The 12,056-nt window shown below is 44.1% G+C and overlaps 4 protein-coding genes across 4 annotated transcripts; 2 read left to right on the forward strand and 2 right to left on the reverse strand.

Annotated features, from left to right (window-relative positions):
* Positions 1-51: 51 nt before the first annotated feature.
* LOC115621963 (eukaryotic translation initiation factor 3 subunit A) lies at positions 52-4,247 on the reverse strand. The gene is made up of 4 exons (XM_030515811.1): positions 4,057-4,247; positions 2,843-3,927; positions 504-2,781; positions 52-444 (listed from the first exon to the last, which is right to left on the reverse strand). The coding sequence occupies exons 1-4, from the start codon at positions 4,103-4,105 to the stop codon at positions 395-397; spliced, it is 3,462 nt and encodes a 1,153-aa protein (XP_030371671.1). The 5' UTR covers positions 4,106-4,247; the 3' UTR covers positions 52-394.
* Positions 4,248-4,383: 136 nt separating this feature from the next.
* On the forward strand, positions 4,384-6,098 carry LOC115621964 (tRNA (guanine(10)-N2)-methyltransferase homolog). Its single transcript, XM_030515812.1, has 4 exons — positions 4,384-4,544; positions 4,604-5,399; positions 5,456-5,654; positions 5,713-6,098. Exons 1-4 carry the CDS (start codon positions 4,416-4,418, stop codon positions 6,065-6,067), a joined length of 1,479 nt encoding a protein of 492 aa, XP_030371672.1. The 5' UTR covers positions 4,384-4,415; the 3' UTR covers positions 6,068-6,098.
* On the reverse strand, positions 6,055-6,843 carry LOC115621965 (putative lipoyltransferase 2, mitochondrial). Its single transcript, XM_030515813.1, has one exon. It carries the CDS (start codon positions 6,789-6,791, stop codon positions 6,099-6,101), a length of 693 nt encoding a protein of 230 aa, XP_030371673.1. The 5' UTR covers positions 6,792-6,843; the 3' UTR covers positions 6,055-6,098.
* Positions 6,844-7,070: 227 nt separating this feature from the next.
* On the forward strand, positions 7,071-11,226 carry LOC115621405 (uncharacterized protein DDB_G0283357). The gene is made up of 6 exons (XM_030515048.1): positions 7,071-9,539; positions 9,603-9,756; positions 9,819-9,943; positions 10,088-10,190; positions 10,269-10,585; positions 10,647-11,226. The coding sequence occupies exons 1-6, from the start codon at positions 7,255-7,257 to the stop codon at positions 10,759-10,761; spliced, it is 3,099 nt and encodes a 1,032-aa protein (XP_030370908.1). The 5' UTR covers positions 7,071-7,254; the 3' UTR covers positions 10,762-11,226.
* The last annotated feature ends 830 nt before the right edge of the window (positions 11,227-12,056 follow it).

The following is a 12,056-nucleotide window of genomic DNA, read 5'->3' on the forward strand; positions in this document are numbered from 1 at the left end:
ACACAAACTCTAATTTCAAAATAAAAAGCAATAAATGGAATTGTATACATATGTAGTATAGATTATGTTTATTTAATTTACTTTTTGTTGCGTATGTTAATTTTCAATTGTTCAGATACCATATTTGTATGTGGATTACATATTGTTTTTCCTTTATTGGGTGCTGCTGATGCCGCTGAATGCCCGTTTTATTTCTTAACGACTGTTAAATTTAAGCACGTACCAAATGGCAATCCAAAACATTGGAGCGAGTCAAAAGCGCTTAATTAATTGGGTAAAAAGTACACATATGTATTATATTAGTATAAAAAAAATCTGAAATTGTTAAATCTGAATACGAAATGCTCGATAACTAAAAAATACGCAACACACCAAATGCGGCTACGATAATAATTTAACGACGTTTTACGGCCTGCCACTCGCCATCATCACTGGCCTTGTTTTCTGTGAAATACATAAAGAAAATTAAGATTTGTGCCTTTGGAAAATGTATGTAGACTCACCTTTATCCTGTGGCTGATCACGCTTTGGAGCAGGTTTATCAGAAGCTGGAGCCGTGCGCCAATTACCGCCGCCGCCTCCACCACCACCTTCCTTTGGTCCAGCGCCAGCACCACGATCCCTATCGCGCCTCTCGCCCCCCACAGGCCGGCGATTTTCGCGATCATTTTGACGTGGTGCGTCTCGCCAGTTGTTTCCGGTTTCACGCTCTTCTCGACGTGGCTCATCATTACGACGGAATCCACGGTCACGGTCATCTTCTCGACGTGGCCCATCATTGCGGCGGAAGTCCCGCTCTCCCCCTCCGCGACGCCATTTGTCATCTCTTTGAGGTGCAGCACCTCCACGATCTCCGGTACGCTGGGAGTCCGGCTCACGGCGTACACGCCAAGAAGAATCAGCACCACCATCGTTGTCCTTGCGGTCACCTCCGCGTTCTATACGATCTCCTCGTTCCGTACGATCACCCCGCTCAATACGATCACCCCGTTCTATACGATCACCACGATCTATGCGTTCGCTGCGATCGTTGCGTTCCCCACGATCGTTGCGCTCACCACGATCGTTGCGCTCACCGCGATCATTGCGCTCGCCGCGATCACTGCGATCGGTGCGTTCACTGCGATCGTTGCGTTCGCTTGGCGCCGGACCACGACGCCATTCGCTAGCTCCACCTGCAGGCGCAGCACTGGAGCGCTCGGGACGTTCAACGCGTTCGCCACCGCGAGGACGCCAGACATCTCGTTCCTTTTCACCACGCTCTCGCTCAGCGGCAACTTCTCGGGCCAGACGGTCACGGTCCTCCTGAATCTTTCGTTCAGCCTCTTCTTCCTTGGCACGTTGTTTTTCATACTGGACTCGACGTTTCTCGTCCTCGGCTTCGCGTTCCAAGCGACGTGCCTCGGCTGCAGCACGCTCTTCTGCTTCGCGAATGCGACGGATCTCTTCTTCCTTGCGCAAACGTTCTTCTTCCTTTTCCCTTAGCCAGGCCTGACGGCGCTCCTCGCGTCGTCGCACAACACGATCGGCCAAACGTTTTTTGCGCTCTTCGGCCAGTGCAATTTCGAACTTCTTGAGCTTTTCCACATACAGAGAGGCACGCTCCTTTTTGAGAGCTTCTAAGAACTCATCACGGTCGGGATACATCCGCTTAAGGCGATCCTGCTGACTTACTGCGTCCTCGCGTTCGGCTATAGCATTCTCGATTCGTGTTTGTTCAGTGGCTTCCCAGAACTCCTTGTCCTTAACTTGTTTCTCCGCCAAGTACTTTTCGAATAGAGGAATTTCTTCCAATCGCTTAGCACGTTCAAAGTAATCAATTTTCTTTTCTTGCGACTTAAGCTTGGACTGCAGCTCTTTGCGCTCGCGTTGCAGCTCTTCGGACTCACGCATAGCAATTTGTTCAGCATCCAATTTCTTGATGCCCTCCTCATCCAGCTTTGACAACATTTTCTTTCCGTGCGCAGTCTGCGATATTTGCTGCACCTTTTCCTTAAGGCTCTTTTCCTTTATGGCTTGGATTTCATTAAGGTGACGCTTTCGTTCGCGTTCCTCTTGCTCCTGTTCTAAACGCTTCTGCTCTGCGAGTTTCGCCTTACGCGTTTCCTCCTCATGCCGACGAGCTTCCTCCTCTTCGCGTGCATTATTTTGCTTCTCAATGAACTCTTTGCGGTCTTCGATGATCTTTTGACGTTGCAAAATGCGCTGGTGCTCACGATCTTTGATCTCATGATAGTGATGCACCATTTGTGTGCGCAACTTAGCACGATGGTCGCGTTCCCTATTAGGATAGACAATGGAAACGGCCCGAGTTAATACGGTAGACATGTTCACAAGTTGCGAACGAATCTGCTCAGATGGCATTGATTGCAGGGTCGGTCCATCTGGATGATATTCCCGCTGACTTTCAGTCAAATCGGTACCAAAATAAATGCTGTTCTTCTGATGATCGATGCGGATTTGCATGTCATTGTGGCGCACCGATTCTACCAACAGCTTTTCAAGCTCAAAAATGTTGCAGAAGGAGGCAAGCTCGAGAAGACGCTTAAACTCAATGCTCTCATAGACCTGAGAGATTTGACGTATCAAACGCATTATAGTCACATCCTTGAGCGATTGAATGTAGGGCGTTAGGAGAGTATTCTCTGTAGGACCATTTTCGATTGTGTCAATAATAGACTGAATACGCTTGCACAAATTCAACGGGTTGAAGTCAACTTCTAACCAATGGTACAGGTTACGAAAATCGTCCGACACAAGATGTGGCACGTTTAGGCGGACCTAAAATAAATTATCAAATAAGTAATTACACTAATTATTATATAGTATTAATTATACTCACAACTTCACGGATCAAGGAAATACGCGTAGGAGGCTGTGGTAATCCCAAAAGAACAGCTAGCTTCTGCGCTTTTTCCAATGGACTCTTATCCGCCTCGATGAAGCGGTCAAATTCTGGGTGTGCCGACGGTAAGGGAATGGACAGGGTAGCCAGCAACACATGAGCGGCCATGCGCTGCAAATCATCCTTAGTTAGATTCTTTTTCAATTCCCGTGTTAATTGGAAGAGCTTGAGCAGAGCAGCGGCGTGGAAGAGTTGATTGCCTGCTTTGCTGAATACCATGGCAAGCTTTTGATAATAATTGGCCATAGTCTTGGGCACTGGAGTCTTCTTAGACAGTGCCATTAGCCCATGAATGTCCTCAATGGCTTTGTAAGCCTCCTGCCACAATTCCATTTGGATGGCCGAGTCCAAGAGATAAAGCCTTGTGTCGAGACACAACTGCTGCGTTTCAACCTTGTTGATGGATACGCCTGTTGTTTGATTGCTGCTCTTGCATATGTCCTCCAGATGCTTACGCAGCTTATCGCACAACCGACGGAATTCACTCTTGCGGTTATACTTCAAACAAAACTGGAAGGCCATACGTGCAATGTCATGGTATAGAGCCTCGCAATGGGTATTCACACGCAAGAGCTCCAAGCACTGGCAGTACGATTCCCACAAAAACTTAACCCATGGCAATAGTATGGTACGATCTGAACGATCTTGCGCATCTTCACCACACACAGCACTCATCAGAATGCTCTCCGGAGTGGCGATATTGTCCAAATCATCAAGTTCCAACACCGCGACAGCTGCAGAAGATTGCGCCTGTGCCGCCTCTGTGTGCTCCTCGGCCATTTTCAAATAACCGCGAATCACATTCTCTAGCGAGTTCACATTGACCAACTGGAACATATTACGGTATTGGAAGAGGCCCTCCTTTGCGATATGGGACTTCTTGAGCTCCACGCACAAGTACAAGTACTTGAACATGAGCGGTTCAATGACTGTTTCCGAGTAGGCATAATTCCAACGCTTGTTTCGGAACACCTCCTGAAGCGTGTCCAAGGCACGCAAAGGTTTTCCTACCTCGATGAATTCTGCAAAGACGAAAAGGAGATGTGAAATCGGCAAACAACAATTCTCTCAATTTTTGCATATTTCACTTTTGACATTTCGCTTTGGCGACCCATTCGCAGCCGCATGGAAAATTTTCCCTGCTAACTTACCATTGGCCCTTTTCAGAGCATTTTCCGGACGTTGGGTGTAACGCGCCATTTTCAAATGATTAGTAGTTCACGCTCTGGCACCGGCACTTGATATTTTCACAAAGTTTGTGCTGCTATAAGGCCTGCTGAAGCAGAAAATTTATTAAAATCTTCGGCTAGTCTACGTGTGCCTTCAAGACTTATGCAAAATGGCCGAGTTGACAGCAGGGCAGCGCAATTTTTAGTTATCGACGTAGCAATGCAGTGATATCGATGTTTCTACAGATGACCAACTCCTGTAAAGTGTCTATTGTGAATGATATTTTTAGTTGTGTCAGTAAACAATAACGCGCGTGCTATAAAAGAAACTAAAATATATTATGACAAAAATTTGGAAGAAATATATACTGTATTTCGCACAGGAGCACGTAGATCACCGAGTGGCTGAGTTCGAATCACTTGTGAAGCTGTTTAGCCTGCAGTTTCGATGTTTAACCGATCATATATTGGTAAGACATCAAATTACCAAACAAAATATGTTTATAAATAAACCAATAATTTATTGTAGAAACCCTTTTGGATCGTGGAGTTTCCAAATGATGAGGCAGCGCTCAAATATTCTTCACGGAGCGTTTGCCTGCGTGCAATTTTTGAGCTATGGTCTCATGGCCACACAGCTCCCGAATTTCACAAACGGCTGGGAGCGTATGTGGATACACATAAATCTGAAGTTGCCGGATATTTTAAGCCCGATATCAGCTTTAAGATAACTGTAGAGTCGTACAACAAACATTTTAGCCAACGTGAAAAGATTGATAAGATTGAGACCATGGATTATTTGCCTATTGAAGGCCCTGTCAATCTAAAGAGTCCGCTTGTTGAGTGGTGGTATATTGAATTTTGGGGCTTAGATCCTACGGCAGTACCTCCTGTTCCGGATGACATTATGTTCGGACGTTTGCTAGCACAAGGCCAGAGGCATCTAATTAAAGAACTTTCGCTGAAGCAACGAAAATTTATTGGAAACACTAGTATGGATGCTCAGCTGAGTCTTCTCATGGCTAATCAGGCTATGGTTCGTGACGGAGATCTGGTTTTTGATCCTTTTGTGGGTACTGGTTCGCTTTTAGTTAGTGCTGCCAAATTCGGCGCCTATGTCCTGGGTGCCGATATAGATTTTATGATGTTGCATGCTCGTTGCCGGCCAAGCAGAATAACACAAAAGGTACGTGATAAGGACGAAAGCGTACGCTCTAATCTGAAGCAGTATGGCTGTGCGGACCGTTACATGGATGTGGTCGTGGCAGATTTCTCGAATCCGCTTTGGCATCGACGCCTTTGCTTTGACAGCATCATTACCGATCGTAATTAGAGTTGTATAATGTATAGATTCTATAGATTGAATGTATATACTTTTAAGCTCCCTATGGCATACGTGAGGCCACTGAGAAGGTGGAAACAAAAGGAACCGCTAAGGAGAACACTCGTACTCCAGATATGGCCCACTATCCATCTACTTCACATTATTCGCTGCAACATTTATATACAGATCTGCTAGAATTTGCATCAAAGCATTTAAAAATGGAAGGTAGACTCGTATGCTGGCTGCCTTTTCACCGGTGAGTAAGCAATTCTGTGAAAATGTTTGCTGGTCAAATTAAATATTATTTCTTTAAGTGATGACTATTCAGAAGAACTGCTTCCACATCACACACACCTCCAACTAGTGGCCAATTCTGAACAGACTCTGACCGGAAATACCGCGCGTCGATTACTTACCTACGAGAAAACTAAAGAGTACAATAATGATGAAACAGAATTATCTGCTCGCTTGACTAAGATACCTACACCTCCTTCCTGCAACGAATTCAGACAGCGTTATTTTAATAACGCAATAGAATCACGACAGGAAAGACGAATGCGGAAAGCAGAGCAGCGAGAAATCGGTCGTTTGGAAGCCATAAAGAGAGGAAAAGTACCTGCGGATGCGCGTTCAAAGAAATGTGATCTGAACAAGGCTCGTTTTGACTAAATAAATTTACTAAACAAATTTATAATTTGAATTAATTTGATTCTTGCGCATTTTCTTCAGTCTTTTGCTCTTCAATACGGCATTGGAACACTTTACTGAAACTGGCCAAAAACGCTCCGCTGGCCTCCGTTACACAAACCCTGCGTCCCAGATGCTCGGTCAGAGATGTTACGCCTTTGCCTTCAATACCACAGGGCACAATATGCTCAAACCATTTCAGATCTGTGCTGCAATTTAAACCAATGCCATGGGTTGTGACGTAACGTGAGCCATGCACTCCAATAGCACATATCTTTTTGTCCCCTACCCATATGCCAGTGTCTTCGGTGGTGGTGGCATTTGCTATTCCCATTTGGAAGCATGTCTCAATCACAGTGCGCTCCAATGCATCGACATACCAACGCATGCTTGGCTTAAATTGTCGCAGATGTATAATTGGATAGGCAACAAGCTGACCAGGTCCGTGAAAGGTTATTAGACCGCCTCGATTGGTACGATAGAACTCAGCGCCAAGATTTCGCAGACGCTCCTCTTCTTTCGCTGTATAGCCTTTTGTTCGTATGCCTATTGTATAAACAGGATCGTGTTCCAGCAGAATGATGTAGTTTCGAAACACGGTAGGGTCTTTTTTGTTTTGTTGAGACAGCTGTTGCTGCAGCTGCAATCCTGCCGCATATGCAATGCGGCCTGCGCGTATAACCGTTACTAGCGGTTGGGCAAGCATTATGTTTTTCAAATATTACTGCATGGTGAAATATTGCAACGTTTGAATGGTTTGAAAATGGTAACGAATTGGAATTGACTAAATTTACGCTAAATGTGTTATTCACAATAGTTTGTTTACACAGTCTCGCTGTGCTATATGCATGCGTTAAATTTGAATGGCATTGCATCTCTTCTTCTTACCACATTTTGACGTTTGCAATAAGATAAAAAATACACTCGCACACACACGCAAGCAAAAAAGATTAGTGAGTTGAATTTATTGCAAAAAGCAGCAACGTATTTATTTTATTGTTTTAAAACTCTATAATATTAATTGACTAACAATTGGAACAGTCCACGAATGATTCACGGAGATTCGAACTGGCGGAAACACCAATTTCCAATAGGATTTCGATTTTGAGTCGACGCCAGGCAGGTGGTGGGAAAAAAATAGGCACGCGCGTTGCGTTCCGTTACGGGACATGACGACACGTCAGGATGAGCGTGGCAGCTGCGGAAGTGATGAGGCCATGGTACCGCATTTACCCCACACTTCGGACATGGCCAACTTTCTGGTACATCCTCAGCAACAACAGTTGCACCATTCTCATCACCAACAGCAAGGACAACCGCCGCCTCCGATGATGTGGCCACAGCAACAACATATGAGCCCCACATTTCCACCGCATCATCAACATCACCAGCAGCCGTCGCTGCCTCAGCAACAGCAAATTTTCAATGAATATATGTATAACGTGGCGTATTCGCCTGCGCAAACGGAGACCTACTCTGTTCTGCCCATGCAATTACATCTTAAGGTCTACCACTGTGCTGATAATCTAGGGAGTGCCCCCGCTGCTGTTAATGAAAGCAATGCAGCTCTCTTCGCGCCGCAAAATGCGGCATATCCCCATATCAACATAGCGCCACTTCCGAGCCAACTTCATCAGCCAACGCAACCGCAGCAGCCACCAACACCCCAGCAACAACAACCAACACCACCGATGCAAGCGCAATTTTATGAATTGTTTGCCACCAATCCGCTGCTGCCAAATCCTGAAATGAATATTGCAGTACCGTCACAACAGCAGCAACAGCAGCAGCACCACCACCAACAACATCAACAACAACAGGCGCCCTCTTTTAGGCAATTTGAGGAGCCACGCGGTAATGCTGCCACGAGCACGGCGAATAGCAGCTCGAATCTGTTTAACAACCTTGTTAGCAATTGGTCGCCCAATCTAACCGGCGGTACCTACACACAGTTTGGCGCAGAAATCACAGACCCCAATACCAACAGAAATTACAATGAATCGCCAATGCCAGTACAACAGCAACAGCATCATCAGCAACCACCACTGCAGCAGCAGCAACAACAGCAACAGTACAATGTCAAGGCCCCAGTTACCTTGGCATCCTCACCGTCAGCAAAGACTGCAGATAAATTCAATGCCGGTTTGAACCTTGCATCCAACACTGCCAGCACTAAGACAAATAATGTCGTTTCGGGCTTGCCCGAGACTAAGAAACGTATTGTCGCCGAGGTTAAACCCATGCCCATGTCATACTCTGATGTGTTGAGCAAGGGCACGTTACGTTCGATGGCAAACACAAGCAACTCGGGTGAAGGACGCATCAGCAATGGTCTGGATGCTAATCTGACGCAATCGCGTCGTCAAGGCGTCAAGGATGAAGTTAGTCACCAGACACGTTCATCAAAACGCTCGCCCTTGCATGAAGCCAAGGATGCGGCTGGGGGAGCGATGCAGTCGTCAACGACCAATGCGATCGGTAACTCTAATGGTAATCGCAACAAGAAACGTGGACATGGCCATCAAGCTTCTTCACAGAAAATACAACAGGCGCAACAGATCCAGCAGCAGGCGCCCAACAAGTCTACAAAACCACAACCGTTGGCAACGCAGGATAAAAAGCGGTTAACAAATACACCCACGCAGCTTAAAACCAACAGCACTAATAATAGCAATGGCAATAGTAGTGGATATAGCGTTAAAAGCAACGACAACACAAACAAGGCAACAGCAAGCAACAACAACAATAATGCACCAGCAAGTGCAGCACAGCAAACAACGCGGAAGACGAATGTCAACAAAATGAACAACACCTATAACGCCTCCAATGGAAACTACTCGAATGCCAACAATACGGGAAACTCTTCTAATACTGGTAACAATAACAACAGCAGCAACAACAATTCAAGTTCCTCATCCAAGCGCTACTACAATTCCACATCATCAAATACAAACCTGAACTCGAACTCTGGCGGCTACTCATACTCCTCGAAACGGAACCGGGGCAATGCTTATTCCTCAAACTCTCCCTCTCATGCCAGTTCCACGCCCAACCGTAACTACGAGCTGGCCAAGCGGATATTACACACTTGGTGGATCTGGACGTTGAAATTGCTGACCTGGCTGTTTTATTTGGTCTACGATATTGTCGTACTCGGCTGCAGTATGGCTTATGAACGTTTGACAACCGCTTACATTGCGGGCCTAGCATATGCACAGCAACTGCATAAGGAACTAAAGCAAAATTCGGGGAAACCGAGCATCTGGTGGCGCAACTATTGGCGACGCTTCGATGCTCGCTTCAAAAAGAACTCATGTTGGGCTTTTTGGCGAAGATTCTACAAACGCAAACCACCGGAGCCACCGACCGAGGCATTTAAGACTGGTCGACTTCCGCAGACGGGCGAAGAGGCCATGTTCTCTCTGTTGAATTGCAAAGGCAAGGATGCCTACAGGTTAGTACTCATTCGTACTCATTAGTTTAGCTAATCAATAACATATATTATATTTTTCCCCAGCATATTAGGCTTACCACCGGACAGCCCTCAAGAACAAGTACGTAAACATTACAAGAAAATTGCTGTGCTCGTTCATCCCGATAAAAACAAGCAGGCTGGCGCCGAGGAGGCATTCAAGGTGCTACAACGTGCATTTGAATTAATTGGGGAACCGGTAAGTGCTCAGGCAGCTGGAGGAAAGTTTAAACCGTTTTAATGCTCTTGGAATATTCACAGGAAAATCGTCTTGCCTATGACCAAAGCTTAGCCGAAGCGTTGCATGCCGAAAAAGCTTGGACAGAGCTGCACGATCTGCTGTCACAGCTGCAAACGAAAATGACGGAAGCGGCCAATACTATAAGGTATCCAGATTTAAAGCTGTTGATTGAATGAACAATAAGTGAAAGGCTGCATTTCCCGTGGGCTCCAACTTTCTTTTGTTTTATTTTGCTTTCATTTATATTCTTTTGTTCTAACTATTGCCCCTTTTTCGTATCTACTTACAGATGCAGTACATGCGCGCAGCGCCATCCTCGCAAACTAACCGAACGTCCTCATTATGCAGCGCGTGAATGCGCTTCCTGTAAGATACGTCACTCAGCCAAAGATGTGAGTAGAGCAATGAAACTGTTCTCCATTTACATTCGCGTATGCTCAATGTCTAATTAACAATATTTTGGCACGCAGGGCGACATCTGGGCTGAGACTAGCATGCTGGGCCTGCGCTGGAAATATCTGGCACTGATGGATGGCAAGGTGTACGACATAACCGAATGGGCCAATTGCCAAAAAGGTGCTCTGTCGCACCTGGAGCCGAATTCTCACATGGTGCAGTATCGCATTGTTCGTGGCGCCCAACAGCAACAGCAGCACCAACAGCAACAACAACAGCATCAACAGCAGCAGCAACAGCAGCAGCAACAGAATCACCAACATCATCAGCAGCATCAACACGAGCGTGGTGGACATCATCATGGTGGTGTTGGCGGTGTTAGCGGTGTGAGGTAAGTAAATTAAAATGCGAATTGCTAATCGCCAGATAAACGTTTTTGTTTTTTTTTGCAGCGAGGCCACGTTGCACGAATTTCTGGATAATTTGTATAGTGGCCAGCATCCTGGTGGAGCGCCCAATGCCACGCCCTTTGCAAATAATACACGTCGCCGTGCGCGCCGCAATTGAAGCCGTAGTTTTAAGTGTTTTTAAAATCTCTAATAAATCCGCAGCTATTCTAGCACAGAGAGCGCAGAAACTGTGTGATTTTCACTCATTTACACACAAGACACCCCTTTTAACCATGCACACAATCACTCACAAATTCAATGAACCATTCACCATCTTTTTTAATCCACAGATACGCTTTGCTTGATATTGTGAAAATATTGTATTCGTGTACAATTTTCTATCATAATTTTTGATTACATTTACATTTAGACTCTACCCCTTCAATAGATTCTATGTATGTACTATAATTTCGCCTGTCCCAGTTCTCTAATGGACAGCTCTAACATGCGCCTAGATCGTACTAAACAAGATATTTAATTTTAAGTTATATTAATGAGCCACGCGTATTTCAAGTATACGTGCCGAAATCAAACACAGCATGTAAAATCTAACAAAAGCAAAATATAAACGTTATTCAACTGATTTATACTGTTGTTTATTTTTAGAAACAGGTATTTGATCGAGCTAAATGAAATTTTATATTGTTCTGAAATTAATTGAACATTAATCTAAGCATAAATAGCACAAAATCACTTTACAAAAAAAAAAATTTTAAGCCTACACGACCTACTAAATCATTCCTACACCAATATTGTCTTAATATTTGCTAATCTTGGCTACAATAATCTGAAACAAATTTTTGTTACCAATATTTGGCTGGAATGTGCCATTATCCAACAGGACATAAGTTGGCTTTCAAATTTCTGCATATTAACACTAACTATTTGCTTCAAACAAAATTTGAACATAGATTTCAACAAAGTAAGGAGTCACCAAAAAAAAACTGGTTTCATTTAAAGAGTTTTTGGCTTCAACTTTTTGCGAGATTACTTTTTCTAACCCCGCCACCAAAATTCTGCTTTCACGCTATTGGATAGTTAGGGAATGAATAAACTGTAAAGAACCGTTCTATGAATATAGAAGATATAGATAAGGCTAAAGATTGCTGTAATGCATTCCTATGACATTATTGAGAAATCTAAAAACAAACAAATTTAAAGAAATGTTTTTATTTAAAAATTTAAATTGTTAACAATAATTACAATTAATTCATATTTTTTATGCTAAACACATTTTAGTTGGATTTATTCTCTCTTTTTAGTTTAAATATACTAAAAAATTTAATTGTAATCTTTTGATTATAAAATTCAAACACACTGATAAAAATATAATACACACAATATACAATAATAAATTGTTTTTTGATTAGAATTCTCATAGTTGTCAAGTTATTTTTTGATTTGTTTTATTTT

The sequence above is a fragment of the Scaptodrosophila lebanonensis genome, unplaced genomic scaffold, assembly GCF_003285725.1.
Source record: "Scaptodrosophila lebanonensis strain 11010-0011.00,11010-0021.00 unplaced genomic scaffold, SlebRS2 tig00000024-arrow-pilon, whole genome shotgun sequence".
In the NCBI taxonomy this organism is placed as follows: domain Eukaryota; kingdom Metazoa; phylum Arthropoda; class Insecta; order Diptera; family Drosophilidae; genus Scaptodrosophila; species Scaptodrosophila lebanonensis.

Coding starts and splice junctions, on each gene's coding strand:
- LOC115621965 (XM_030515813.1), bottom strand. CDS start 6,791: ATGCTTGCCCAACCGCTAGTAACGGTTATACGCGCAGGCCGCATTGCA.
- LOC115621963 (XM_030515811.1), bottom strand. CDS start 4,105: ATGGCGCGTTACACCCAACGTCCGGAAAATGCTCTGAAAAGGGCCAAT. Junction 3,928..4,056: donor TGCTCTGAAAAGGGCCAATG/GTAAGTTAGCAG, acceptor TCGTCTTTGCAG/AATTCATCGAGGTAGGAAAA. Junction 445..503: donor TGATCAGCCACAGGATAAAG/GTGAGTCTACAT, acceptor TGTATTTCACAG/AAAACAAGGCCAGTGATGAT.
- LOC115621405 (XM_030515048.1), top strand. CDS start 7,255: ATGACGACACGTCAGGATGAGCGTGGCAGCTGCGGAAGTGATGAGGCC. Junction 9,757..9,818: donor TTGAATTAATTGGGGAACCG/GTAAGTGCTCAG, acceptor GAATATTCACAG/GAAAATCGTCTTGCCTATGA. Junction 10,586..10,646: donor GGCGGTGTTAGCGGTGTGAG/GTAAGTAAATTA, acceptor TTTTTTTTGCAG/CGAGGCCACGTTGCACGAAT.
- LOC115621964 (XM_030515812.1), top strand. CDS start 4,416: ATGACAAAAATTTGGAAGAAATATATACTGTATTTCGCACAGGAGCAC. Junction 4,545..4,603: donor GTTTAACCGATCATATATTG/GTAAGACATCAA, acceptor AATTTATTGTAG/AAACCCTTTTGGATCGTGGA. Junction 5,400..5,455: donor TGACAGCATCATTACCGATC/GTAATTAGAGTT, acceptor TATACTTTTAAG/CTCCCTATGGCATACGTGAG.